At 64.2% G+C, this 24491-nt stretch overlaps 1 protein-coding gene across 1 annotated transcript in view; it reads left to right on the plus strand.

The window, feature by feature from the left end:
- The window catches only part of FAM20C (FAM20C golgi associated secretory pathway kinase), a 33859-nt gene extending 11150 nt beyond the window's left edge, over window positions 1-22709 (plus strand). The window contains exons 4-10 of the mRNA XM_070566106.1: window positions 16889-16981; window positions 17558-17673; window positions 20358-20538; window positions 20905-21014; window positions 21203-21284; window positions 21683-21742; window positions 21979-22709. Coding sequence (XP_070422207.1) covers window positions 16889-16981; window positions 17558-17673; window positions 20358-20538; window positions 20905-21014; window positions 21203-21284; window positions 21683-21742; window positions 21979-22228 — 892 coding nt within the window. The 3' untranslated portion in view covers window positions 22229-22709. The remainder of the gene's footprint in view (window positions 1-16888; window positions 16982-17557; window positions 17674-20357; window positions 20539-20904; window positions 21015-21202; window positions 21285-21682; window positions 21743-21978) is intronic.
- The last annotated feature ends 1782 nt before the right edge of the window (window positions 22710-24491 follow it).

Genomic DNA, 24491 nt, shown 5'->3' on the forward strand with positions numbered 1-24491 from the left:
GCGGGCCTGGACCTTCCACGGCCCAGTCAGGAGGGTGGACTTGTCCTCAGGCCCCTCCTGCTGGGCCCCGGGCACAGGCCGTCGTCCTGCGGACAATTCTCCATGGCCTGGCGGACGTCGCCAGGGACATGGAGAGCTCCCTGTGCGGACGGGCCGTTCCCAGCCTTGGGGCATGGACTCTGGTCCCATGGGCTCAGGCTGCTGGTGGGGTTGGGGGCTCCCCCGTCCCCCGCACGGTCCCCTGTGACTCTGAGGTTGGGTCTTGTCCTGGAGGAGCTGGGTGTGCAGCTGGGGGTCGTGACAACAGCAGTAATCATGATGTTCGCTGAGCTTCGGCTGCGTGCAGCCCGCGGTCACCAGTGTTCCTGGGCCGGGCTCCGAGCGGGGGGTTCACAGGTCGCCATGTGAGTCACAGGAAGGGCTGTTATTGCCCGAGGTCGAACCTGAGCCCCCAGAGGCCCCTCGGGAGGCTGCTGGCTCTCGTTCGCCCCGTCTCCCCAGCTCTCAGCCCCGGCCCGTCGGGTCTGGGAGGAGGTCAGGACCTGCGTCTCCAGCGCCGGAGGCCGAGGCGTTGGGCGGACAGTCGAGGGCGGCGCTCAGCAAAGGCCAGTGTGACAGTGGGATCCATGGGGAGGTTGAGGCCGGTCCAAGCCATAGAACTGGGGTTGGGAATCCGAGGCAAGAGGGGAAAGGCTGTGTTCACAGGCAGAACCAGGGCAGGGCCGTGGGCTCCGTCCCCTGCACGCGCGTGCTCCCGGCGACGACCCCAGCCAGGCAGCGTGGGGGACAAGCTGCCGACATCGGCCCTCCCGGCCTGGTCCTCTGGCTCTTCTGCTGGGCCGGGTCCAGTGCTTCTTGGCAGCCAGGACCCCCGTCCGCTGACCATGCCGAGTCTGGCATCGATTGTGTCCCGCTGCCAGCAGCCTCCGCTCCCCTGATGACCCCCGGGGGGCTGGACGAAGACCCAGGTGCCCGCTCACCATTTCCTGCCCCGATGGCTGTGGCCTGAGTAGGAAAACAGCTGTGGTTGTGGCCGTCGTGGTGAAAAATTAAAATCCGTGATTAATGTTTCTCGTGAAGAACTTTCTTCTACGAGCTCATCGCCGCGTTGTCAGTTGTCAGAAGAAGATTTCGAATTAATCAGGTGGGAGTGTTTCTCCCCCGAGATCTTGAAGGATGGGGGCTGAGTGGGTCCAGAGAGGGACAGGCGAGGCGGGCGGGCCAGGGTCCTGCAGAGCGTAATTCACGCGGTACGCGGGGGACCATCGAAAGCCAACGGTCACACGTTTTTAATAGGCATGGAAAAGACGTCACTGGACATCAGCCCTCGAGTTCCTGGATATTCTTGCTTTAGGGTTGAAGGAAGATTTTTTTTAACTGCTTTATCCAGATGTAATTCACACACCACACAGTCCACCGCCTGAACCCAACTGCTCAGTAGGTTTTAGCATCTTCCCAGAATTCCGTGTCCGTCACCGCAGTCGACTGAGAACCTTTTGTTGCTCCAGAATGAACCCTGTACGCCGTTGCCATCACTCCGTCCCCTGCCCTCCCTCTGGGCCTGGACAACCGCTAACCCCCTTTCTGTCTGGAGCCCCCTGTCCTGCAACCCCGGATAAACAGCACACAACGTGCATCCTTTGTGACCAGCCTCGTTCACTCAGCATCAGGATTCACCTGTGTTGTGGCGTGTCAGGGCTTCACTCCTTTTCACGGCTAAGTAATATTCCACCGTGGGGATGGACCACATTTTATTTAATGGGCATTTGGGTTATTTCGCTTTTTGGCTGCGTGAATGATGCTGCGATGGACATTCAAGTCCAGTCTAGGGGGGACGTGTGTTTTCATTTCTCCTGGTGAATTCCTAGGAGTGGAGTTGCTGGATCATTTGACAATAAGTTTAACTGTTTGAGGACCTGCCGGGCGGTCTCCTACAGCAACTCCCACTTTAGGATCCCACCAGCGTCCCCGCAGTCTCGCCCACCCTCGTTCTCTGCCCGCTGTGGGTTCGAGCCGTCCCGGTGGGTGCGCAGTGATGTCTCCGTGTGGCTTTGACTTCAGTTCTCTGGTGACGAGTGACTGGAGCATCTTTTCTGGTCCCGTTGGCCATTTGTGGATCTTCTTTGGAGAAACGTCAGTTCAGATTTCTTGCATGTTTTAGTCGCCTTTTGTTAGTAAGTTGTAAGAGCTCTTTACATGTTTTGGACCCAAGACCCTTGTCACAGAGGTCGTGTCGTTTGAAGCACAAGTTTTCGGTTTTGAGCAAGATGCCCGATTTGCCCGTTTTGCTGTCGTTGCCTGTGCTTCTGGCATAGTATTGAGTTTTAATATTGAGAAAATGCGTGTGCGGGGGAGGTGGTGGTGCAGGCAATGTACGTGGCTAAAGTCAGGATGCCCCGGTGCACCCACTGAGCCAGCCGGCCTGGCAGGGCCATCTTGTGGGACCACCAGTAAATTCTCTCCCCTCGCTGGTTTACCCCTCTGTCCACACGGGCATGGTAGGAAGAGGCCTTGAGACCCAGCCTGTCGGGTCAGTTCAGGAGGCAGGGCACCAAGCTTCCTGAAGCAGCTGCGGGTTAGACGCCGAGGCCGAGCGGGGTGGGCACACCCCTCGCACAGGCTCTTTCAACAGATTCCAACCTGCTTCTTGGAAAGGAGCCTTCCGGGCAGCCCGTGACGTTGCTGTGCCCGCCTCCCGGCAGAAATAGGCATCCGGCTGACCCACACATGCTCCCCGGGCCCCGGGCTGGCCGAGCGCCAGGCCCTGGGAATAGAGGCATGATTCAGACGTGGCTCCCCTGCGCTCGGGGCGGACAGGGAGCGGGGTGTGTCTGCGCCCCCACCGCAGCCCGGGAGCTGGGCCTGGAGTAGTCGGTGCCCGATGTGCACAGAGCAGAGGGAAGGGAGTGGACAAGGCAGACGGGAGCGTGCGAGCAGCTGCCTCCCAGCTGAGCGGGGCCCGGGCTGGCAGCTAGAAGGCTCCGCAGAGGTGACCTCAGCTGAGGCCTGAGGACGAAAGTGAAAGTCAAGTGAAGGTTGGCTCTCTGCAGGCCAGGGGGCCAGCCTGGAGGAGGAGGTGCACTCTGAATGGACGGCTCCCGCAGGGCGAGAGGCTGCCTGTCCAGGACGGTGGCTGCGATCGGGGTCTGCATCCCGTGGCTGCTGAAATGCAAGTTAATCAAAGTGAAACAAAGGCCACGTTGTAGATGGCGCAGATAGAGACGGCGTCCACCGTCACAGGAAGGCCTGCTGGGCAGCCCTGGGTTTGCGCACAGAACATGAGGGACGATGAGGCGGCGGGCGGGGGGCTGAGGCCACACGTGGGGCGCCTGGACTGGGTGCGGGTTTTCTGGGAGCGTCATCAGCCCCGCTAAGGGGCTGCCCCGGGCACTCAGAGCCAGTGAGGTGGGGAGAGCCAGGCTTGTCAGGTGTCAGAGGAACAATGATGGGGAGGCCGAGGGTGGTGGGGAGAGACGGGGGGAAAGCAGACCCCCGAACACAGCGACTGGACGTTGGGGTTGAGAGAGGGAAGGTCTGGTTGCCTTTGGGGGCATCCCAGCAGAGAGGGGCGCACAGGGGCCTGGAGCGAGGAGAGGACATGCCGGGCATCACCTCTGGTCTCCCCTTCCTGCTGTGTGACCGCACAGAACTCCCTTCCCCTCTCTGGGCCTGGGTTCCTGGCGCTGGACTGGACGAGGCTGGATTGCACCCTGACTTCAAGTCCAGGGCCGCAGAGGGGGTGACCCCAGCCCGAGCCGAGCGGCACCCAAGGTCACCCAAGATCACCCAAGGTCACCCGCGAGCAGGAGGCGGGGCTGGAAGAGGCCGCAGCTGGCTGACCTCAGCGCAGTGGGGGCCGTGGTGATGCCTGTCTCCCCCATGAGATCTCAAGGCAGGCGTGTCCCCCGTGGGACCACCTTGTCTCCACTGACAGTAAGTGCAGGCTAGTTTCTTATTCCTGAGCTCACAGCGAGCGACAGTTGAGTTCTGCACCTGCGTCCACAGCCGTGCTCGTGTCCTGGGGCTGCGGGAACAGAGAACCACGGCCAGGGGTTGGCGCAATGGCAGCTTGTCCTCCTCCAGCTCTGGAGGCTGAAGTCCCAGGTCAAGGGGTCGGGGGCCGTGCTCTCCCCGAGGGCCCCCGGGAGGGTCCTTCCTGCTTCTCCAGCTCCTGGAGGCGGCCGGCAGCCCTGGGCGTCCTCGGCCGTGGCCGCGTCCCTCCAGCCTCTGCTCGGTCCTCGCGCGGCTTCTCCCTGCAAGTCTGTGTCCACGTGCCCTCTTCTCACGAGGACACCCGGCCCTGGGTGGCGGCCACCTGCTCCACTGTGACCTCGTCCGAGCCAATTCCATCCACACGGTCCCCGTTTCCAAGAAAGGTCCCGCTCACAGGTTCCGGGGTCAGGACTTCAGTGTGTCTTTTGGGGGCACACAGTTCACCCTGCGCAGCACCTGGTGACACCTAGCCTGTGACACCAGCACCTCTTCTCACTGCCCATTGATGGTGGCAGGGATGAGCTTTCGTCTTTACCGTCCGTCAGTTCACCCGCCAGCCTGAGGCCGCCTTTTCCATCGCACGAGGAGAGACGGGCTCAGATCGAGGCAGATAATGTGAGTGTTGGTAAAACTCAATAAAGTTTTATTTTACCGACATCGTAACTTCCCATTTCCTCGCCTTTTAAGCATTTACGTTTCCGTTGTGTTTTAACATCCGTGTGGACATGTTCGCGAATCGTAGCGGCATCCAGGGCTGAGCACGAGCCCCGAGGTTGAGAGCAGGATGGAGGAGCCGGCCCCCCGCAGCTTCTGCTCCCCCCGCTCCCGGCGCCTCCCGCGGCACCGACCTGCCCACCCCACGAGGGGCCTCTCGTCCGCCGCCTCCACTCGGTGCTGTGTCTGCGAGTTCGTCTGGTCGCTGAATCGTGTTCCGTTGTGTGAATTCGCCCCGCTTTACCGTCCCTCCCCGGCCGGTGGACACGTGGTTCGTCTCCCGTTTGAGGACGTTGTTGGTGAAGCTGCTGTGACCGTCTTGTCATCCTGGAGGACGCGTTTGGAGGGAGTCGTCCGTCCAGAGTGCGGCCTTGGGTCACAGGTCGGCTGGGCTCCGCCGTGGTGGGTCCTGCCGGGTCTGCCCCCAGGCTGCGCCCAAGGTCGACATGCCGCATCGCCAGGACGGCGCCTGGTGCCGGGGCCGCACGCCCGTGTCGAGATTGCCGTGGGGCAGAGGTCGTCCACACACAGCCTGGAGGGGTCACGGGCTGTGCACCCCCCTCCCTCTGGCCGGGCCAGGCCTGACCCGACGCTGCCCCGGGTCCTTGCTGCCCTGGCGTGGAGGCAGCAGGCTCCCCTCCATCCTGCTCGCGGCTCCTCAGTCTGCAGGACCGGCCAGCGTGGCCGTGGGGGTCATCTTTCCCTCTTTCCTTAGATTCCCAGCGTGGCAGGCGGGAGAACGTCTCTGAGCCGCTGGGCTGGGCCCGCGAGAGCCGCTTCCTCGTTGTCACTGTCACTTTAGTCTCGGCCATGACGGACCAGTGGCGGCTCCAGCTCAAGTCCTCTGACCTTCCAACCACAGGGCGCAGGTGTGTTTTTATTTCCAATGATCCCTGAAGGAGGAGGAAATTGAGGGTCAGCAGGATTTACGGGTGGACAGGGAGCGGGCAGCAGGCCAGGGCTGGAGTCCAGGGTCTCAGCCAGTGGGGCCCGCACCCCTCGGGCGCTGTGGGGCCGGTGCAGGGGCCGCCTGGAGCCCCCTCGCTGGGCCGGGCGTCTTTGTGGAGCACGCGCTGCCCGTGGTGAACCCGCTGTCTCCTGTCAGCAGCAGCTGTGTTCAGGGGGCACCAGGCAGGCCCCGCCCAGCACGTCCCGTCTGCCTCGGTTTACCTCTTCTCTGCTGGCCAGGCCTTGGCCCAGGGGCTGGACTGAAACAGAACCGTGTCCAGCGCACTCTGTCAAACCTCCCACTGGCCGTCTGCCCTGCTTTCCTTCTGCAAAGAGTAGAAACGTGTGCGTGTGCGCGTGTGTCCTCGTCCCCGAGGGCCGCCGTCCGTGAGCAGCTGTCTTGAGGCTCAGGAATTCCTCGCAGCCGAGACCCATAAACAGGCAGCTGCAGAAAGATGTACAGGCTGTGACCTCATTTCTAAATGCAGAAACCCGAGCCTCCCGCCATCTGACCGGGTGAGGCCCACCGCCCAGGCAGCAGGCTGCAGGGCGCGCTGAGAAGAGGGGGCAGGAGAGCGGGGCCTCGACCCTGTGGTCATGACCTTGGTCTGCAGAGCTGCCCACCGAGACCCAGGGCTGCTCTGGGTCACCGGCCAGGCGCCTCCCCACACGGCTCAGGGCCCGAGGGGACGAGGGGCTGGTCGCGCCCCCGGCGGGTGAGCAGGTGCAACTGGGAGACCCAGGAGCTTAGTGTCGGCTTCCTGGGGCCTCGGGCCATGCGGGGTCCACGTGCTGGGGACCAGTGACCGCCGTCCCCGTCCCTCCAGGCTCAGCCAGGCCTCCACATGACCAGGTCCATCTGGGTCAAACTCTCAGACGGGCGCCCTGCTTGGGGCTGGCGTTTCCTCGGGGTCACTGATCTGTGGTCCAGACGGGTCGCCCGCCGTTTCCACTCATCGCTTTTACAAGGAGAGAATTTAAAGAGGCTCCAAGTCGCAGCCCCTGGAGGAGGAAGGAGCCCGGCTCAAGGCGCCGTTAGAACTTCCTTTCATTGAGATGGAACCGATGTGTAACGTTGTGTCAGTTGAGGGCGCCCTGCTGAGCTGATACATTGAAGCTGCAACATTGTTCCCATTGCAGCCTCACTGCCTCAACTGGCTGCTTTCTGGCCCTGCCCCTTGCCACGTCCCCCGCCCCCCCACTCACTGCATCCCCGTCTGGGCGCTAACCCAGGAAGGTCCAGCTCAGCCCCGCACCCTCGACTGCCCCGTGCCGTGCGGTTTGCCCACCGTCTCCATGTGGCCCTTTGACACCGTCACCTGACCCATCTAACGTCCCCAGAAGCACAGGGCCCCGTGGACCTCAGGGGAGCCTCGAGCTCCCAGCTCAGCGCCTGGTCCCCAAGGGAGGGCGTGGGGGTCTGAGAACTCGTGTCCGGTCTGTGGGCGCCGTGTGGCTGCCCCTCTCACCATCCTGGGTCCCGGTATGCGACCGTGTCTATGGCTGAGGCTCAGCCAGGGCCTGGGGCCGGTCCCTTCTCCCTCCCAGGGCCACTAAGCTGGTGCGACTGACAGATAGAGACAGGGAAATGGAGGCGGGAGAGGTGATGGCTGTTAACACGGGACCTTCAGTCGCTCTGGTCCAGCCTGTGTCTGACAGATGCACAAACCTGCCACGACTGCGGGGCGAGGCTGCATGAGGCGGGAGGGTGGGAAGGAAGGAGTCACAGGCACTGAACAGCTGGGGAGGGGACCTCTGAGTTGGGTCTTGCAGGGTGAGTAGGAGTTCTCCGGGGCAGGAGGGCCTCTGGGCATATGCCCCACACTAAGGCTTGGGGGAGATGAAAGGGTTTGAGGACCAGTGAGAGGGCGGTGGGGGGTTTCCAAGGATTTGCTGTTCTGCCGACAAATAATTCGTGTCTTCTCGCTGCTGGTCTCCCCCCAGGCCCCGAAGGCAAACACACGGCCCAATGCCGGCCGCCGGGTGTGGAGCCAGCAGGGCCTGGCCCGGCCAGAGGTGGACAAGGGCCCCTTTGTGTCCACACTCGGCCTGGGCCGGCCTCCCAGCCCGCTCTGCGCGCCCATTCTGGCTGGGGTGGGGGGTGCCGCCTGGCTTCCAGGAGCCTCAGCGTCCTCCCCGTGGCGACGCCGGGCCAGGCTGTGTAGTCAGATCTTGATCCACCGTGGAGCTGGGCTCAGGGCCCCAGGCCGGGTGTGCAGGGGCCGCCCCGTAGACATCTCCGTGATTAGCCCCATCCTTCTCCTGGATCCCGCTGGCCCAGCTGGTCGTCGGGCTGCGGCCCGGTGCCTCGCAGGCCGGACGCTTCTGTCGTGTCGAGTGTTCAGCGGCGAACCAGACACATGAGGTCCCGTGCGGCTCGGAGCCTCAGTTCTAGAGACGAGTCGACGGCACATGAACTGATGAACAGGACGTTTCAGAGCGAAACCCGTGGGAGGCGTCAGGCTGAGCCGCGAGCCCAGGGGAAGGCCGGCCCGCCCAGCCGAGCGCTTCCTGGGGCTTCTGGAAAAGTCTCTGTGCTTCGTGTAGTATCAGAGCAAGTGAGTTGTCCTTTCCAAAAGCGTTCTCCCGATGGGCGACGTCAAGTCTTCTCGTGTTTTCCTCAGGTCGTTTGGGCGTCCGGGCGCCTGGGCTGGGGTGTCGTTCTAATCGGCACGAGGAGCGGAGGTTGAAGGGGATTGAAATGTGGTCCTGACTCCCTCGTCCCGGGAAGGAAATGAACATCGGGGTTTCTTTCAAGAGCAGCTCGATCAGGGTTTTATGCCACAAAAGGAAACGTGCCGACTTGAGATCCCCTAAAAGGAGCCCAGGGAGGGCCTGGAGGGCAGGCCCCACCTCTGGCCGTTTATTCTCCTGGACGAAGGCGACTCTGGGCAGTGACCTCGGGGCTAAAGGTTTGGACCCGGGCGAGCGGTCGGGAGCGGGTGGCATCGTCATTTTTATGAGCTTTTAATAAAACGTTGAACCACAGGCCCCAAACCCAGACGGGCAGGTGCACCTGTGCTCCTAGGGCGACTGAGAAGCTGCCTGTGTTTCCGTTTTCATTCATTCCTCAGTCGCATCCTGAGGCCGGGGGAGCCGCCGGCGGGGCGTTGACAACACAGGGATCCCAGCGAGTCCTCCTCCTTCGCTTTGGAATCGCGGCCGAGTCGTTGCGATTACGTTTAAGTGGAACTGACTTGGGACCTTCTTTGTGGTTATGAATCCGCTCTGAACCGTTTTTAAATTGGTTTTCATTAGGGCCCGGTGGCTCAGCGGTTAAGTGCGCACATTCCACTTTGGTAGCCTGGGGTTTGCCGGTTCAGATCTCAAGTGCAGACATGGCACCGCTTGGCATGCCATGCTATGGCAGGCGTCCCACATATAAAGTAGAGGAAAATGGGCATGGATGTTAGCTCAGGGCCAGTCTTCCTCAGCAAAAAGAGGAGGATTGGCAGCAGATGTTAGCTCAGGGCTAATCTTCCTCAAAAAAAAACCTCATTTTTTAAATTGGCCCCAGGAGGTTTAAGAGTCTCTTCCAAATAGGTTTTTCCACCCAACAAGAGAGACAAGCGACTTCTCTCCTTCTGCATCCGCCTCTGAGCGCCGTGGGGCCGGGGCTCCTGGACGCTGAGGGGGGGTGAGGCGGGTCTGAAGGGGGTCCTGTCACCTGAACGGCACGAGTCACCAATTGGTCCTCGAGCTCTGGCCGCAGAGTCTAAGCAATGAGATGCCGGGAGGGAAAGCCGGTGTGGTCGGCACGAGGCCCGTGGGGGTCGGAGAAGTTTTGCTGCACGGAGCCCGGGGCTCAGGCCCCTCGGTCCAGACCCAGGCCGTCCAGCACGAGAGGTTTTGAAGGAGACGAGACCCCGACCCCCCCCGTGTGGGCCGGGACAGGCGATGCCAGAGTTAGTGGAAGTGTTGACGGTGCACTCGAGGACCAAAAGGTCATCTGGGGTCACGGCCGGGGCAGCCCCCCCGCACCCTCCAGAGCGTCACAGCCGAAAACCTAGTGTTGAGCAGCTTAATTTATCCCCTGGTGACAAGGCACGGTTTCCTGCCGCGTGAGTCAGGGACGACCGTGTTTGGGAGGAAGAAGGACGCGTCTGCTGCCCGAGGTCGGCCCTGAGATGGAACTGGAGCGTCGTCCCCTCTGGGACGTCTGCTCAGACGTCGGGTCCTGGTCCCCGAGCCCGTGCGTGTGACCTTGTTTGCAGAGTGATCAAGTCAGGGTCTGGGGGCGCTGGCGCCGCCCTGGATCCCGGTGGCCCCAAGTGCCGTCACGTGTGTCCTCGAGTGAGGACCCGAGGGAGGTTGGACGCTGAGAAACCGGCAGAGGCAGAGCCTGGGAGGTGCGGCTCGAGCCCAGGAGCACCGGCAGCCCCAGAGGCTGGAAGAGGCAGCGGGACGGTCCCCTGGGGTCTCAGTAGGGGGTGCGACAGCCAGCACCTCAGTATGGATGTGGGGCCTCCAGAACCGCGAGGGTCAAACTCCTGTGGTTTCAGGCTCCGGTTTGTGGCTCTTTGTTCTGGCAGCCACAGGACATTTGCTCGCCTCCTGGGCCCCGGAGCTGAGATAAGTGAGGCGCATGTGGATGGTGGGTTTGCTGCTCGCTGACCCGTGACCTCGGGGGGTCTCCTCGTCTCTGAGCTCCGGTTCCCCGTCTGTGAAACGGGCCTGATAGCGAATCCTGGCAAGTGTGCAAGTCAGGCTCATGAAGCCCCGAGGACACAGCCTGACTCCTGGAGCCCTCGGGCTGGTGGGCGTGTGGCTCACACGCGTGGGAGCATGTGCCCCCTCGCCTCTCCGCCCAGGCCCACCCTCTCCTCACCCACCTCCCCATCCCAGGCCCCGTCCAGGGCGCCCTTGGTTGGAGCGGGGCCTCGGACCCACGTGCACAGCCCTGACTGGCCCCGCTCTCTACAAATGATGGAGACCTCTCTGACCCTCCGTCTCCTCGTCTGTAGGGTGGGGACGCATCACAGGGAGTCACAAGGCTTCGGGGTGTGAATCCACATGACCGCGGGCGCTCAGCTCTTACTCCTTCACAGTCTTGGGGAGCCAGCTGCCAGTTTCTTCTATTTTTAACCAAAGCAGAAGTTTTCTGTTTTCCCACAAATTGAAGAACGTCGAGGTGTTAATGGCAACCGTGAGAACTGCCCAGGGGCCGCTTCTAACGGGAGGAGCCGCGCGGTTGTGACGGTTGTTCGAGGCGGGAACGGTGACGGGAGGGGCCGGGAAGGGCGTGTGCAGGACGGGACACACGGCGGCCGCTTCCCTCCCTCTGAAATCGGGGTCCTGCCCTGGGAGCCAGGCCCTTCCCCGGGGACGCGGGGACGGGGTCTGCCGCCAGACCCCGGTGCCAGCGGCACAGCCTTCCCGTGTCCCCGCAGGAGCCTGGACGCCCGCCCTGGCGGGGAGCGCCTTCCGGCCTCACGGGGCCCGGCTCCAGCGCCCAGAGGAGGTTCTGACCCCGGAAGAAAGTGGCTTTCAGGACCGGCCACCAGAGCCACGTCTGCCTTTGGGGCCCGAAGAAAAGAGCAGGATTTGGGTCCGAGCCCCCTGGTTCCCCCAGGACCTGCCGTTTCTCGCCTTCCCCACCTCAGGCTCCCTTGTCCTTAAAACGGGGACGAGGATCGGAGACGCGGGGCACGTGGCGCTCGCCGATTCTGCCGCTCTGGCTCCTGAGAAACAGGTGCCGCCTCTCGCGGGTTCTGTATCGTTTGTCGAAAGTGTAATAAACATCAGCAGCGAGGCGTGACCGGATCCGGAGGAAACGGCCGGGGTCTGACGACCTTTCCAAGGTCACTGGGTCACTGCGCTGTTTGTGCTACTCGGCGTCACCGAGGTTCTCTGTCAGCTTCCTGCCGCGGCTGGGACGAGTGACACAAACCTGGCCGCTCAGAGCCGCACGGGTTCCCTCCCCGCGGCCCTGGACGTCGGAATCTAAGGGATCCGCAGGCCGCTCCTTCCCGAGGCTCCCGGGGAGACGCTGTTTCCTCCTCCGTCTGCAAGGCCGTCGGGGTGGCCGCCTCTGCAGCCCGATCACCCCCTGCCTCCCTCTCATAGGACCCCCTGGGAGGACATTGGGATGATCCTCAGTCCAGGACGATGTCCCATCTCAGGAGCCTTAATCACACCAGCAACTTCCTTCTGCCATTTAAGGGGCGTATTCAAGGTTCTGGGTCCTCAGATCACAGATTTCCTGGGAGAGGTCGACATAGTCATTCTCACTGTAGTATGAATAACCGCCATCAGCTCTTACTGCGCTTCCTTCGGAGCAAAGGGAAGTCCCTCTAAAGGAGGGAGAGGGAATGTGGAAGTGCGGGGGGCTCCCAAGAGCTGGTCCTGACGGCACCTCACCAAGGTTTAGCCAGCCTGGGACTTGAGGGTGTCAGGGGTGCCCAGCATCCCCCAGGGCCTGCTTCCTGGTTGCCTGTGGGGCTTAGGGTGACTGTCCAAGCCGGGCGGAGGCCTTCCTGAGAGAGCGGGGGTGGACGAGCACCTCCCTCGGGGCCCGGCTGTCTGCATCTCACCACGCTCCACCCCGTCTTCTCTCTTCACCCCGGTCACCGCTGCCAAGGGCTCTGTCACCAAGACGGTCACCTCACTGCCTGTGTGCCTGTGTCCCCGCGGCTGTTTTACCAGGAAACTCAGCCCTTGACCTTTCGGTTCCTGCCGCGCGGGCTGCGGGCAGGTGTGGCTCCCTCTGCCCTCGGAGCCAGGTCCGGGGGTTCCAGGCGCCGACCTCTCTGGGTGGGGGCACGGCCAGGCCAGAGGCTCCTCAGGTCCCCGGTCCTCTCAGGGTCTCGCACATCCCTGGGAGGGGCTCCCGCTCAGTCCACGGAGAGGACCGTGACTCCCGGGCTCCGAGCCCGTGTGCTGTTCCAGGAAACGCTAATCCCGGCCTCCCCGCCCCTCGTCCGGGCGGCACAGGCTCTGGGGGCCCGGCTCCCCCCCGCACCGTGTCGGTAACATCTCCTTCCCACAATTCCACGCCCCTCTCCCCCGGAAGAAGCCGGGAGCCTGGGGTGGCCTGGGCCCACCTGGCTGGGGACACCTGGAGGGAGGAGAGGCTGCAGGGTTAGCCCAGGGGTACTGGGTTCAGTACTTTCCCAAAGTCTTCCCCCAAACGGCTGTGTCAGCACCAGCACCTGCTGTTCTCGTGGCCCAGGACGCGGCAGGAAGGCCTCCCCGCGGAGGGAGCGTGTTCCGTGTCCCCCCGTCCGGGCGAGGAGGGAAATCCCAGTCCCCCTGCGCCCCTTAGTGGCCCCGAGTTCTTGCGGTGTGGACCCGCCAGAGGGGATGGCGCCAGGAGGTGGGCAGGCGGCTGGTGGATCCTGTGGTTTCACGGAAGTGACCGTCCGTGGTGGACCCTGCCCTTCCCCCCCTCACCCCCCGTCACGGCCGGCAGGGTCCACCGCCCTCCCTTGTTCTGCCCAAACCTTCGGCCGTGAGATGGCGGGGAGCTGCCCCTCCTTCTCCATCGGCCCCACAAATGAGTCCGGCCTCTCGCCATCGTTCTTCCTGCCCCCAGCTCTCAGCCTGTGTGGCCTTGACCACTCAAGGTCAGGGGAGCCAGGTCAGCGGCTACAGCCTGAGCCCTGCTCAGTGACCTCGTGGGGACGGAGGCAGCAGAAATCACCCTGTCCACAGCGGGGGAAACTGAGGTGAGGACTCTAAGGCACTCCCCCAGCCCTCGCTGCCAGCAGTGGGGGCCAGGTCTGCCCCGCCGTCCGGGCACCACGGGCGTTCTGCCCACAGCCGACAGACAGGAGGCCCACACGGGGTCCACCTTCCTCCCGTGTGCCCCCCTCCCCTTCGGGTGTTTCCCGAGGGGCCTTGTCAGGACAGATCAACGGGGCCCCTGCCCACAGGAGCTTGCCACCTGCAAGAGCCTTAAAACCCCATACGGTTCTTCCACGTCAGGAGGCCGGCCCAGAGCACACAGGCCCGGAGGACGCAGGCCCAGGAGCGTCTCAAGCTTCAGGAGGGAGGAAAGCCCCGGGGCAAAACATGCTTCAGCTACCTCTCTGCACGTCTGCAGCCATTCTGGGGAGGGGCGTCTGGGAGCCAACACAGCGGGGCGGAAGGCCCACACGGCCTCGGGGCTGGGGACAGAGCTGCCTCCTGTGAACAGCCAGGGGACCGAGGTCCCGGGAAGGCCCAAGGCGGGAGATGTGAGGGAACCAGGAATTGTGCTGGGACCTGTCACAGAGCCTCCAGGAAGTGGCCAGGTTCTTCCCAGAGCAGCGGGGCTCGGAGCCACCTGCACTCAGGTGTGTGACGGGCTCAGAGGGGTGGCCGGGGTGAGGGCAGAGGGAGCAAAGGCCACAGCATTGACGGATGGAAATGCTCACTTGCTAGCATCACAGATATTGCTGCTGCACATCAGGCAGTAAGGGTCACTGTGTGCTAGAAACCATGGCCATGGAGGTGATGCTGGTGGTGATGATGGTCGTGGTGGTGGTGATGGTGCTGATGGTGGTGGTGATGATGGTGGTGATGGTGATGGAGATGATGATGATGATGATGGTGATGGTGGTGATGATGTTGGTGGTAATGGTCATGGTGGTCGTGGTGATGATGGTGGTGGTGATGATGGTGATGGTGATGATGGTGGTGGTGGTGGTGGTGGTGATGATGATGGTGGTGGTGGTGGTGGTGGTGGTGATGGTGATGGTGGTGATGATGGTGGTGGTGATGATGGGTGGTGATGGTGGTGATGGTGGTGGTGATGGTGATGATGGTGATGGTGATGATGGTGGTGGTGATGATGATGATGATGATGATGGTGGTGGTGATGGTGGTGATGGTCATGGTGGTCATGGTGATGATGGTGGTTGTGGTGATGATGGTGGTGGTCGTGGTGATGGTGGTGATCATGGAAATTGAAGCAATGAGGGTGGGAAGAGCTCGAGGCGGCAGGTGGATTCGTGTGCTTCCCCCATCGTCTCCTCCTCTGCTCATCTGTTTACTAACCTCCTGTTCTCGAGCAGGCACTTGGCTGGGCCCTCCAGCCCCCGGGCCCTGCAGACAATGGTCTAGTGTGACTGTGCCAAGCTCCTCGGGGGACGAGCCTTTGTCTCAGGCTGCCAGGAGGCCACGGGGCTGAGACGGACCTCGGCGAGGGTGGAGGAGGGAAGCACAGGCAGAGGGCCCGGCACAGGCAGAGGTGCAGAGACGGGAGGGCCTGGGGCTGGTCCCGGGAGGTGTAGTGACGCTGGAGCAGCAGGGGCGAGGGGGCCGGGGCAGGAGAGGAGGCGGGCGTCTCTGGCTGCAGGAGTCCTGGGCGGCCGGGTGCCAAGGAGCCAGCTGAGGCGCTGAGTTGGGGGCTGAGCCTGTGGCACCCGTGGGTCTAAAGGGTGCTGTGCTGTCGGCTGCTGTGTGTCCACCCTCAGTGCTGCTCCCTCTGCTTGCTGCCCGCCCGGGGCTCTCAGGCCTCCACGTGCAGAATGAGCCGGTGGCCGCAGGAGCCAGGGCCCAGAGCAGACACGGGGAGGGGTCTCCTGCCTCGGCCCCCAGGGGCCTGTTGCTGATGTGTGAGGTGCTCTGATGCCACCTGGGCACAGGCAGTGAGAGGTGTCCAAGAGCATGGAGCCATTCCCGAGGGGCTTCCTGGAGGTGGCAGCCCAGCTGAGAAATTGGAAGGAGGAAGGTCTGGCTGGGGCCGGGGAGGACGGGCTGCCTCCCGCCCAGATGAGGAAAGAGGGACAAAGGGACATCGAGGGGGCAGAGAAGCCAATGATTCGTGAGGGTTTCCAGGGTCCCTCTGCCCCGGGGGCGGGCGGTGAGCTCTGTCTACCCAGCTGACGAGGGTCAGAGGCCAGTACTTTCCAAAGAAAGTGACTCTTAATTCCACGACAAGCAAGGCCGGAGGCGCGTGGTGGGCTCTGCTTCCGGGGCGCACGGGGGTCCGGGGGGGCCGTGTGCACTGGAGGCTCGGAAGTTCCCCAGAGAGAAATCTTGTCAAATCCGAATTTTTCTGTTTCTGGTTAAAACTGACGACAATCCAGTGGAGCCAGGGTGTGCGCTCGACTCCAGTTCCTCCAGGTCGAGTCAGTGACCCCTTCTTAACCTCAGAAACACCCCCCACCCCAGAAGTGGCAGCTCGGGTCCGAGGGCGGCCTCCCGTCCGCTCGTGGTTTGTCCCACGGTGTTTCTCAAAACCTGAAGCGGACTTGCCAGTATTTAAAGGTCAGGCGATTCCGTGGAGACTTCTAGGCTGTTGCTCGGGGCGAGCGTCAGGCCTGCGACGGCGGAGCCGGGGGGCCCAGGTTCCTCAGTGCAGAACCCCAGGCGGGGGGCGTGGAGGCCGGGAGGCTGGGCCATCGGGCTGCACACACTGCCGGCCAGAGTGGGGGGCCGCGGGGCTCACTCACCACACACCTGCTGCGGGGGGGGCAGGGGGTGACCTGCCGGGTAGGAGCAGCTGGTGGCCCGGCTCTGACCACCAGGCGTCCTGCATGGGCCGGGCACGTCCCTGCTCCAGACAGAGCTTACCCTCCAGGCCGGGGGGCCCGGGGTGAACTGCGCTCGTGGTCGTGGGGGCATCGGGGGGAGCTGCCTCTGAGGGGTCGACCGCCTGAGCCAGCAGTTCTCCGAAGCGTGGAACATGGTGGCACGCTGTGAAAGAAATGGTCCCACGGTCTGTGTCGGGCTGCAGGCCTTGTCAGAGCCTTTATGGAGCTGTTGTGCGCTGTTGAGACCCCAGAGGGCACTCTCATAGGCACCGTTACCCGAACTCCAGACGTCTGTGATGAGGCTCCTTCTGTGCGGAAGCCCCTGGGCCTGGGTGGGGGGGACACGTTAATGCCCACTTAGCATCCGGAGACGTGAAGGGAAGGTCGTTCCAGGAAAACAGATCAGTGTGAGCGAAGAGAGCATGGGCGGGACAAAAAGACGGTCTGGACTCGGCTCCGGGAGATGGGGAGGGTCAGAGGGTCCCAACGCTTATTCCAGGCTCCCCCACGCCGCGTTTCCGCCCTCCAGACGCGGGAGCGGTCGAAGCAGATAAAGTTGTCAGGTGACAGGGAAGGGACGGGCTTTTCATGTTCGTTTCTGTGTGAATGTCATTTCTTTGGCTGTAAGTTTAGATAATTTGCTTTTTAATGCTGACGGGTTCACAAAATTCTTGGGAATTCAGCCGCCGGCTCTCGTGAGCTGGTGGGCTCCTCGCGCCCTCCCTGGCAGGTTCCTCGGCGGTAAATGCCGTCCGTCTTGTCCGTTTCTCCAGGCAGACGAGGGAGCAGGAGACGCCCCCCGACTTCTTCTACTTCTCCGACTACGAGAGGCACAACGCGGAGATCGCGGCCTTCCACCTGGACAGGTGAGTCTGCTTCCGCCGCGGCCTCCCCACGGGCGCGGTTGCGGGTCAGAGCACTGCACGAGCGCTGGGCCCCAGCCCTCCACCTGCAGCACCGAGTCCTGCGGCCGCTTAGAACACGGCGTCCCCGCTCCGCCCGGGCCCAGGACCAGAAGGGCCTTTCTGTGAAAACGAGAGCAGCCGCGGCCGCCGGGCCCCTCCCTGGGAGGAGGGTGACTTGTTTACCACGGCTGGGTGCCGCCGTAGGGGGGCCGAGGGTGCGGCGGGTCCTGTCTGGACGGCCCGCATTCCTCTGCGCCCGCCGCCTCCCCGCAGAGGACGGTGACGCCCGTGTCACCGGGAGGCTCAGGTCCGCGCCCTCCGCGTGGGAGGCGGCTCAGGAGGCGGCCCTGGGAAAGCGGCGGTTTAGTTTAATTTTGTTTGAAACCTGCCCGGGCCCTGGGCAGATGGACGCACCGCCCGCGTCAGCCCTGGGCCGTCACCGAGGGCGCCAGGAGGAGCCGTGACCCCAGGTCGGGCCGAAGGAGGGCGGAGTGGGCCGGGGGCACGAGGTGAAGTCCCCTCCGTCCTTCCCGCCAGGATCCTGGACTTCCGCCGTGTGCCGCCCGTGGCCGGCAGGATGGTCAACATGACCAAGGAGATCCGGGACGTCACGCGGGACAAGAAGCTGTGGAGGACGTTCTTCATCTCCCCAGGTAACGCGCCAGCTCGCGGTCCTTTAGTCAAAGGGAACCGGACGTAACCGGCCCCGCGCCAAGCGTGGCGGTTGTTTCTACCGTTAGTGTTCGAAAAGGTGAATTGAGTCGTTCTTGCAAACCCGGCGTCTCCAATGCCTTCTCCGGCTCCAACACGAGGCCTCCGTTCTCTGAGCTGCCCCCCGAGTTTAAGTCGCCCCAACACGACCCTCACGCACTGGTGGGGCCGGCAGTGGGGAGCCCGCGAATGAGGGGAGAGCAGGACAGAAACCCCCGCGAGGCAGGAGGAAGGTTTCTGTTCCCCCGTCAGTGTCTCAGCCACATGACCAGAAATCAAAGGGCTGAGGAAGAACCTGTGGTGGGGAGGGGTCTCTGAGGGCCTCCCACAGCTTGCACGCCCCCAGCGACGGGGAGCTCATCGCTCACTGATCGTTCAGTTTGTATCTGCTCGGCTGGAGCTGAGAGATGAGTCCTTCTTCTCAAAGGCCCGAGCTCCTCCACCTCATCCCACAGGGACCCCTCTGTGGTCTTTCCGGGTCCACCAATATGCTGTGAAAGCCCGAGAATCTCGTTTGGCGCCCGAGGCCCCACCGCTAATGATGCAGCCTCGAAGGCGCAACCTCGAAGCCCCTGCCAGGTGGCCGGGCTCCCTCTCTCCGTGACTGTCTCCGTCCGGCCGTCGGCTCCGGCAGCTGGACCTCCTCCTGAAGCCTCTGGAACGTGCGGTTTTCTCTACAGCAGCTTTGACCTCGTTTGAGAAAAAGAAATCTCACTCAGATTCCTTTGTCACTTGGTTGCTTCACCTGCACGTCCAGGCCCACCAATGCCGAAATGCCACAGATGCCGGGCTCTGCTGGGATCCGCCGTGTCCCTTCTGCCTCCAGGAGCCCAAGAAGCTCTGCTCTGGGGTCGATTGGGAAAGGGAGAAAAAGGGGGGCCGGGCTCCAGACAGGGGAGCGTGGAGGTGGCCTGGGAGGTGGGGTGAGGGCAAGCTGCCTGCAGCCCCACTGTGGACAGGAGGCCGGGGCGCCGTGTCAGGACACAGACGGAACTCACCTTCAGAGGGGCCGCTGCGCGGACGTCCAAGGAGGGCACTTCTCATTCTCTTTGGTAAAATTCTACCTACGTGATCTCCTCCAGGTCAGGACGAGATTCTGAGCCGCTCCGGGCCCCCCGCCCTCCAGATCTCAGACTGGCTTTAAATGGCTTTTTCCTGCCGCTCGGCTCGTCCTGGAGACCCAGCCCCGCCTCAGAGCCGCCCGTCTGCCCGGCTCCCAGGTGGCCCGAGGACGTGACCCCGAGGGCGCGAAGGCGGGTGCCTGGGGCGGACTGTGGCCCTGCCGTCTCCCGCGTCCATCCTGATTATCATAATCGTTATTTCTAAGATGAAGAGGGGCCCACGCTCCCCCCTCTGTAGGCAGGGGTCGACCTCACAGCCGCGCTGTGACCCGGCCCACTCAGGGCCACGCGTCCTCTGGCTCCACCCAGGTCCCCTATTCAACTGTGAAGCAGGGGCCACTGTGGTCCTCAATTCAGACGAGGAAACTGAGGCACGAGGAGGTGGAGGGCGTCGCCTGGGGCCGCACGGCTGGAAGGAGAGACCCTTGGCCCTGAGCATTTCTCCACCAAATAAACAAAGTGATCGAAGGCGGAAACAGGGGCTCGGCCAGTAAACGCGCCCGCGGCAGGACAGCCCCCTCGGGGCCCTGAATGGCGCAACAGCCGGGCGACGCCGTCTAAAAGGCTCCGCTCGGTTGAGACATAATCACGTCGTACGGCCCGCAGGCGAGCGGTCGTGCGTCCCCATGACTCCGCGAGGCGACAGGTGTCAGCGCCTCCTCTTTTCACGGTTAAATAACGTTCGGTCTGTGGACCAACCGCGTGTTCTTTGTCCGTCCGTCACCCCCTGGGCTGCGACCCGGCTGCCTGGACGCTCGAGAACGGTTTCCGTGTGGACGCGCTCCATTCCTCGTGCGTCGCCCGGCGAGTGGGTGGGTCACGTGGACTCTGCGTCTGGTTTCTGAGGATCTGCCCGACCCCTTTCCGTGGCGGCTGCACCGCACGCGCCCACCACACGTCTCTGCCCCAGCGACACCTGCGACTGTCTGTTCTCCTGATGGAACCAGCCTGGCGCGGACGGGCGGCGTCTCCTTGCAGCTGGATCTACAACCCTGAGCGTCTTCTCACGTCCTTGCGGCCGTTTCTAGATTTTCTCTGGGGAAATATCCGTTGAATTCCTTCACCCGTTTACTTGTTGGGTTATTTATCTTGTTGAGTCGTAGGAGTTCTTTACATGTGTAAGCGCTGGACCCTCATCAGATAGGCGGTTTGCAAATGCTTCCTCGCGCTCTGTGGGTTTTCTTTGTGGGGCGAATGCCTGTTTAAGCCATTGAACGTCGACTCTAGCGTTTCCACAGACTCCGCTCCCTTAGTTTTGAGGGCGACTAGAAAGAACCTGGTTCAGACCCCAGTGTAGCTGCCACAGCTGTGTGGCGACGGGCAGGTCGGCGCCCCTCTCTGGGCCTTGTAACATGGGGCTGAGATGGAAGGTGAGAATGTGGGGGGCCCGCCTGTCCCGGGTGGGGTGCAGGCCGCGTGCAGACTCGGGCCCGGGACTGATGTTCGGGGAGGGGCCGGCGTGGGGAGACGTGGCCCCGTTAACTGGCTTGTCCCTCTGCCACCAGCCAACAACATCTGCTTCTACGGGGAGTGCTCCTACTACTGCTCCACGGAGCACGCGCTGTGCGGGAAGCCGGACCAGATCGAGGGCTCGCTGGCCGCCTTCCTGCCCGACCTCTCGCTGGCCAAGCGGAAGACCTGGCGCAACCCCTGGCGGCGCTCGTACCACAAGCGCAAGAAGGCCGAGTGAGTGAGCCGCGCGGGCACCCCGACACTGACCCCGGGCTCGGGGGGGCCGGCCCCTGACAGGGACCCTCCAAACCCCGGCGTCCGGGCTGGCACTCGCCTCCAGGTGTGGTCAGCACAGGGCAGGGGCCCTGACGCAATCACCTCCCAGACCCCTGCTCCTGTTAATGCAGCCTCAGCCGCCTGCTGGCCTGTTTCCATCTGCAGCCGGTTTCTTTGGCAGCGAGAGCTTTTCTCCCACCCACCCTGGTCCCGGCTGCAGTGTCCACCCCACCGTTCCTAGTGGGACCGTGCTGGACGCTGGCTCGGGCCTCCCTGTCGACCCAGAGGCGGCCCGGCCTCCTCACGCCATGCTGCTCCCTGCAGGTGGGAGGTGGACCCCGACTACTGTGAAGAGGTGAAGCAGACGCCGCCCTACGACAACAGCCGCCGCATCCTGGACGTGATGGACATGACCATCTTCGACTTCCTCATGGGTGCGTCCCGGGGGCGGCGGCTGGAGTCGGGGGTCTACCGCCAAGCCGTGGGGACCAGCCGAGGCCTGTGGTGTGAGGGGCCCCGGCTCGGAGGTGGGATGCACGCGGGAGGGCGGGGGGGCGTGTCCGGGCTGCACGGAAGCTTCTGGAATGGAGGATGCGGACGGGCGTGCTCTGCTCCTCCGCAGGGAACATGGACCGGCACCATTACGAGACCTTCGAGAAGTTCGGGAACGAGACCTTCATCATCCACCTGGACAACGGGAGAGGGTGAGGCGGGGCGTGGCCGTCCCCAAGGCCACCGTGTGCGTGACGCGGGCGTGGATCCCCCCACTCCCCCCACGCCGACTGGGGTCCACGGCGGGGAGGGTGTGTGCCGCTGAGCCACCTGATTTCACAGTAACCCTGTGAGCGGGTCCTGTTTCCTGGTGTCTGCCTGGGGAAACCGAGGCACAAGGAGGCAGCTGGGATGCCTCACTCAGCCGCTTTGGCTCCATCCAGCGGCCGGAACCAAAGGGCCCATGTCGTCCCAGGCCCTGCGTCCGGGACCAGAGACACACCGCCTGGCCTCCACGGCCCTCGCAGCCCAGCAGGCCGCCCACGAGCGGCCACTCTCTCTGTGTCCCCGTCCCCCTCGTGCAGCCCGACAACTCGGCTTTTCTCCACAGGTTTGGAAAATATTCGCACGACGAGCTGTCCATCCTGGTGCCTCTACAGCAGTGCTGCAGGTACGGCTGACCCCCGCCCTCTGCCCCCCGCCCTCCGCCCTCCGCCTCCCAGGGGCCCCCAGCCGCCCCGTGTCCACAGCTGGGCCTGTCCCCAGGCGAGTGGCTGCCCTGTCTGCCCACGGGCCCTGCTGGGCCTCACGCGGCCACGTCCTGCATGGCGGGACGAGAGGAGGGGACCAGCCCGGCCTCGATTCGGGCGCTGACGCCGCTGCCCCGCGTCCCCCGCGTCCCCCCAGGATCAGGAAGTCCACGCACCTGCGGCTGCAGCTGCTGGCCCGGGAGGAGTTCAAGCTGAGCCTGCTGATGGCGGAGTCGCTGCGGGGCGACCGCGTGGCGCCCGTGCTGTACGGGCCGCACCTGGAGGCGCTGGACCGGCGGCTGCGCATCGTGCTGCAGGCCGTCAGAGACTGCGTGGACAAGGACGGGCTGCCCAGCGTGGTGGAGGACGACCTGGGCCCCCCGCACAGAGGCTCCGCCCGGAGGTAGTGACCGCGAGCCGCCGGCCGGCCAGCCGCCAAGGGGGACACGCGCCCGCCGCGCAGCCGGGACCTCCGGGCGGACGGGCTGCTCCCGGCCGGGGCCGTGGGTCCAACAGGACTCGCCTGACTCGTTTCCGAGACCAGAAGAGGCCGGGAGGCGGCCGGCGCCCCGTGTCGAGAGGAAGCCCCGTGACCACCTTGGTCCACACGGGGCGTAAACAGAGGGCCCGCCATGCGGCCCAGACCGCCCCCCGCTCGCGGGACCCAAACTGAGATGAACTCCTCCTCCCGGGCCCCGGGCGCACTCGGGGGCCGTGTCCTCTGACACCAGGAGGCTCCGAGCGACGTAACGACCAGTCACTCCGTTCCACGGCGGCCGGGCCCCGGTGGCGGGTGTGACCGCGTCCCTGAGGGCAGAGCCGCTGTCCTGGCCACGTTTTGTGGGGTCGTCTCAATGTGGTAAAAGTACAATAAAGAGACAGCAGACACGTTGGGGCCTTGCTGTCCCTGACCCCTGACCCCAGCCCTGACGCTGTCCCTGCCCCCTGACCCCGGCTTCCGAGGGGCCCCGGGGCTGTACCCAAGGCTGGACGGAGGGAGGGTGAGGCCTGAGCTCCCTCGGGGGGGACGGGTGTGGGGCGGGTAGCCCGGCCTCTCCCGCTGTGGCCGCTCTGAGGGCTGGGGGGCGTCCGGTCACACAGCTCTGGCATCAGGTGGGCCCATGTTTACCCAGCAGGCCCCAGGGCAGCATGGTGGGACGGGCTGCAGGAGCGGTGTGCACTGGCCACACTGGGCCGGGGGCTGGAGGGAAGCAGCGTGTCCCCCACACTGGCCCTGGGGCCCGAAATCTGCTCAGACTCGCCAGGCGCCTGCCGCGGGTCAGGTGGGGCCCGGTGGTGACGGGATGTCAGCAGAGGTCTGCAGGGCGGTGGTGGAGACGCACGATAACCTGCAAACAGGTGGCAGACTGGACACTGCGATGGGCGGCAAGGGGACGGGGAGCCGAGGGGCACCAGGCGGCTGCGTGCGAGGGGGCCGTGGCCAAGCTCACAGGTCGAGGCCCCGACCCCAGAGTGGCCGCATCTGGGAGGTAACTGGGGTCAAACGAGGTCGTGAGGGCGGCCTGACCCCGCAGGACTGTCCCCATAAGGAGAGGACAGGCCACAGGGGGACACGGGGAGAGGACGGCCATCTGCAGCCAGGAACAGAGACCCACCCAGAACGAGAAGATGAGGCCCTTGTCCGAGCCCGTCTGCGGCTCTGCCGTGGCCACTGCAGCCTGACGAGAACGTGCACGTGGCCTCCGTCCCCGGGCCCCACACGCAGCTCCCGGGTCCCTGGGAATCTCCTGAGCTGAAGACGAGCAGGACGGAGTTGGGGCGGCCGGGAGGAGCGCGGTGAGCAGGGGCTGGTCCTGCAGGGTGACATCCCGGCATCCCCCCTGGAGGAGGGACGTGTCACCTGGAGCCGCGTCCCCTGCCCCATTCAGAGGGAGGACCCCGGCCCGGGAGGAGGGCTGGAGAAGGCCCAGTGGGACGACGATGAGGCCCCCACGCCTCCAGGCTCCCCGGGGAACAGAGAGGGTCGGCCGTCTCTGCGGAAGGGACGGTGGCTCAGCGGCGACAGGCACCTGCCGGGACGTGGTGAGGACCTGGCCGTCCAGGTGGAGCAGAGCGTTGGGAGGGAGGGGACACAATCAGGGCGCCGGGCTCGGCCGGGAGAGGTGTCGATCAACACGCTTTCCAGGAAGCGACTAAGGGGACGGGAGGGGAGGAGGGACGAGGACGTGTCGGGAACGGAGCGAGGAAAAACTCCCCCTGGGGACGTCCGCGTGCACCCGCGTTCCCACGAGCCCGGCGGCCTCTCCGCCCATGAGCAGGACAGACCAGAGGGGCGAGGAGAGAGCGGGCAAGGATTCAAAAGTGACTAAACGAAAGCAGACCAGGGAGAAAGGGAAAGGAAGGGGCCCCGAGGTCGGTCCTGGTTTCAGAGAATCGGGTTCGGGAGGGAGCAGAGGCCGCGTCCAGAATTAAGATGAGGAAACGGACACGTCGATCTGTCCACGGGGCCGCCCTCGGGGGGCTCGGGACGGGACACTCGGAGCCCCCGGGGCCACACCCGCAGGTGGAGGGGCTGGACGCCGGGGTCCCCAGCCACCCCCTCCGGGACGGCCTCCCTGAGTGGCTCCCAGGCTGACCCTCACACGGCTCCCTCACGTCCGGACCACCGACCACAGGACCCTCTTCCCCGAGTCGCTCTCCCCCAAGAAG

The sequence above is a fragment of the Equus przewalskii genome, chromosome 12 (assembly GCF_037783145.1).
Source record: "Equus przewalskii isolate Varuska chromosome 12, EquPr2, whole genome shotgun sequence".
Lineage (NCBI taxonomy): Eukaryota > Metazoa > Chordata > Mammalia > Perissodactyla > Equidae > Equus > Equus przewalskii.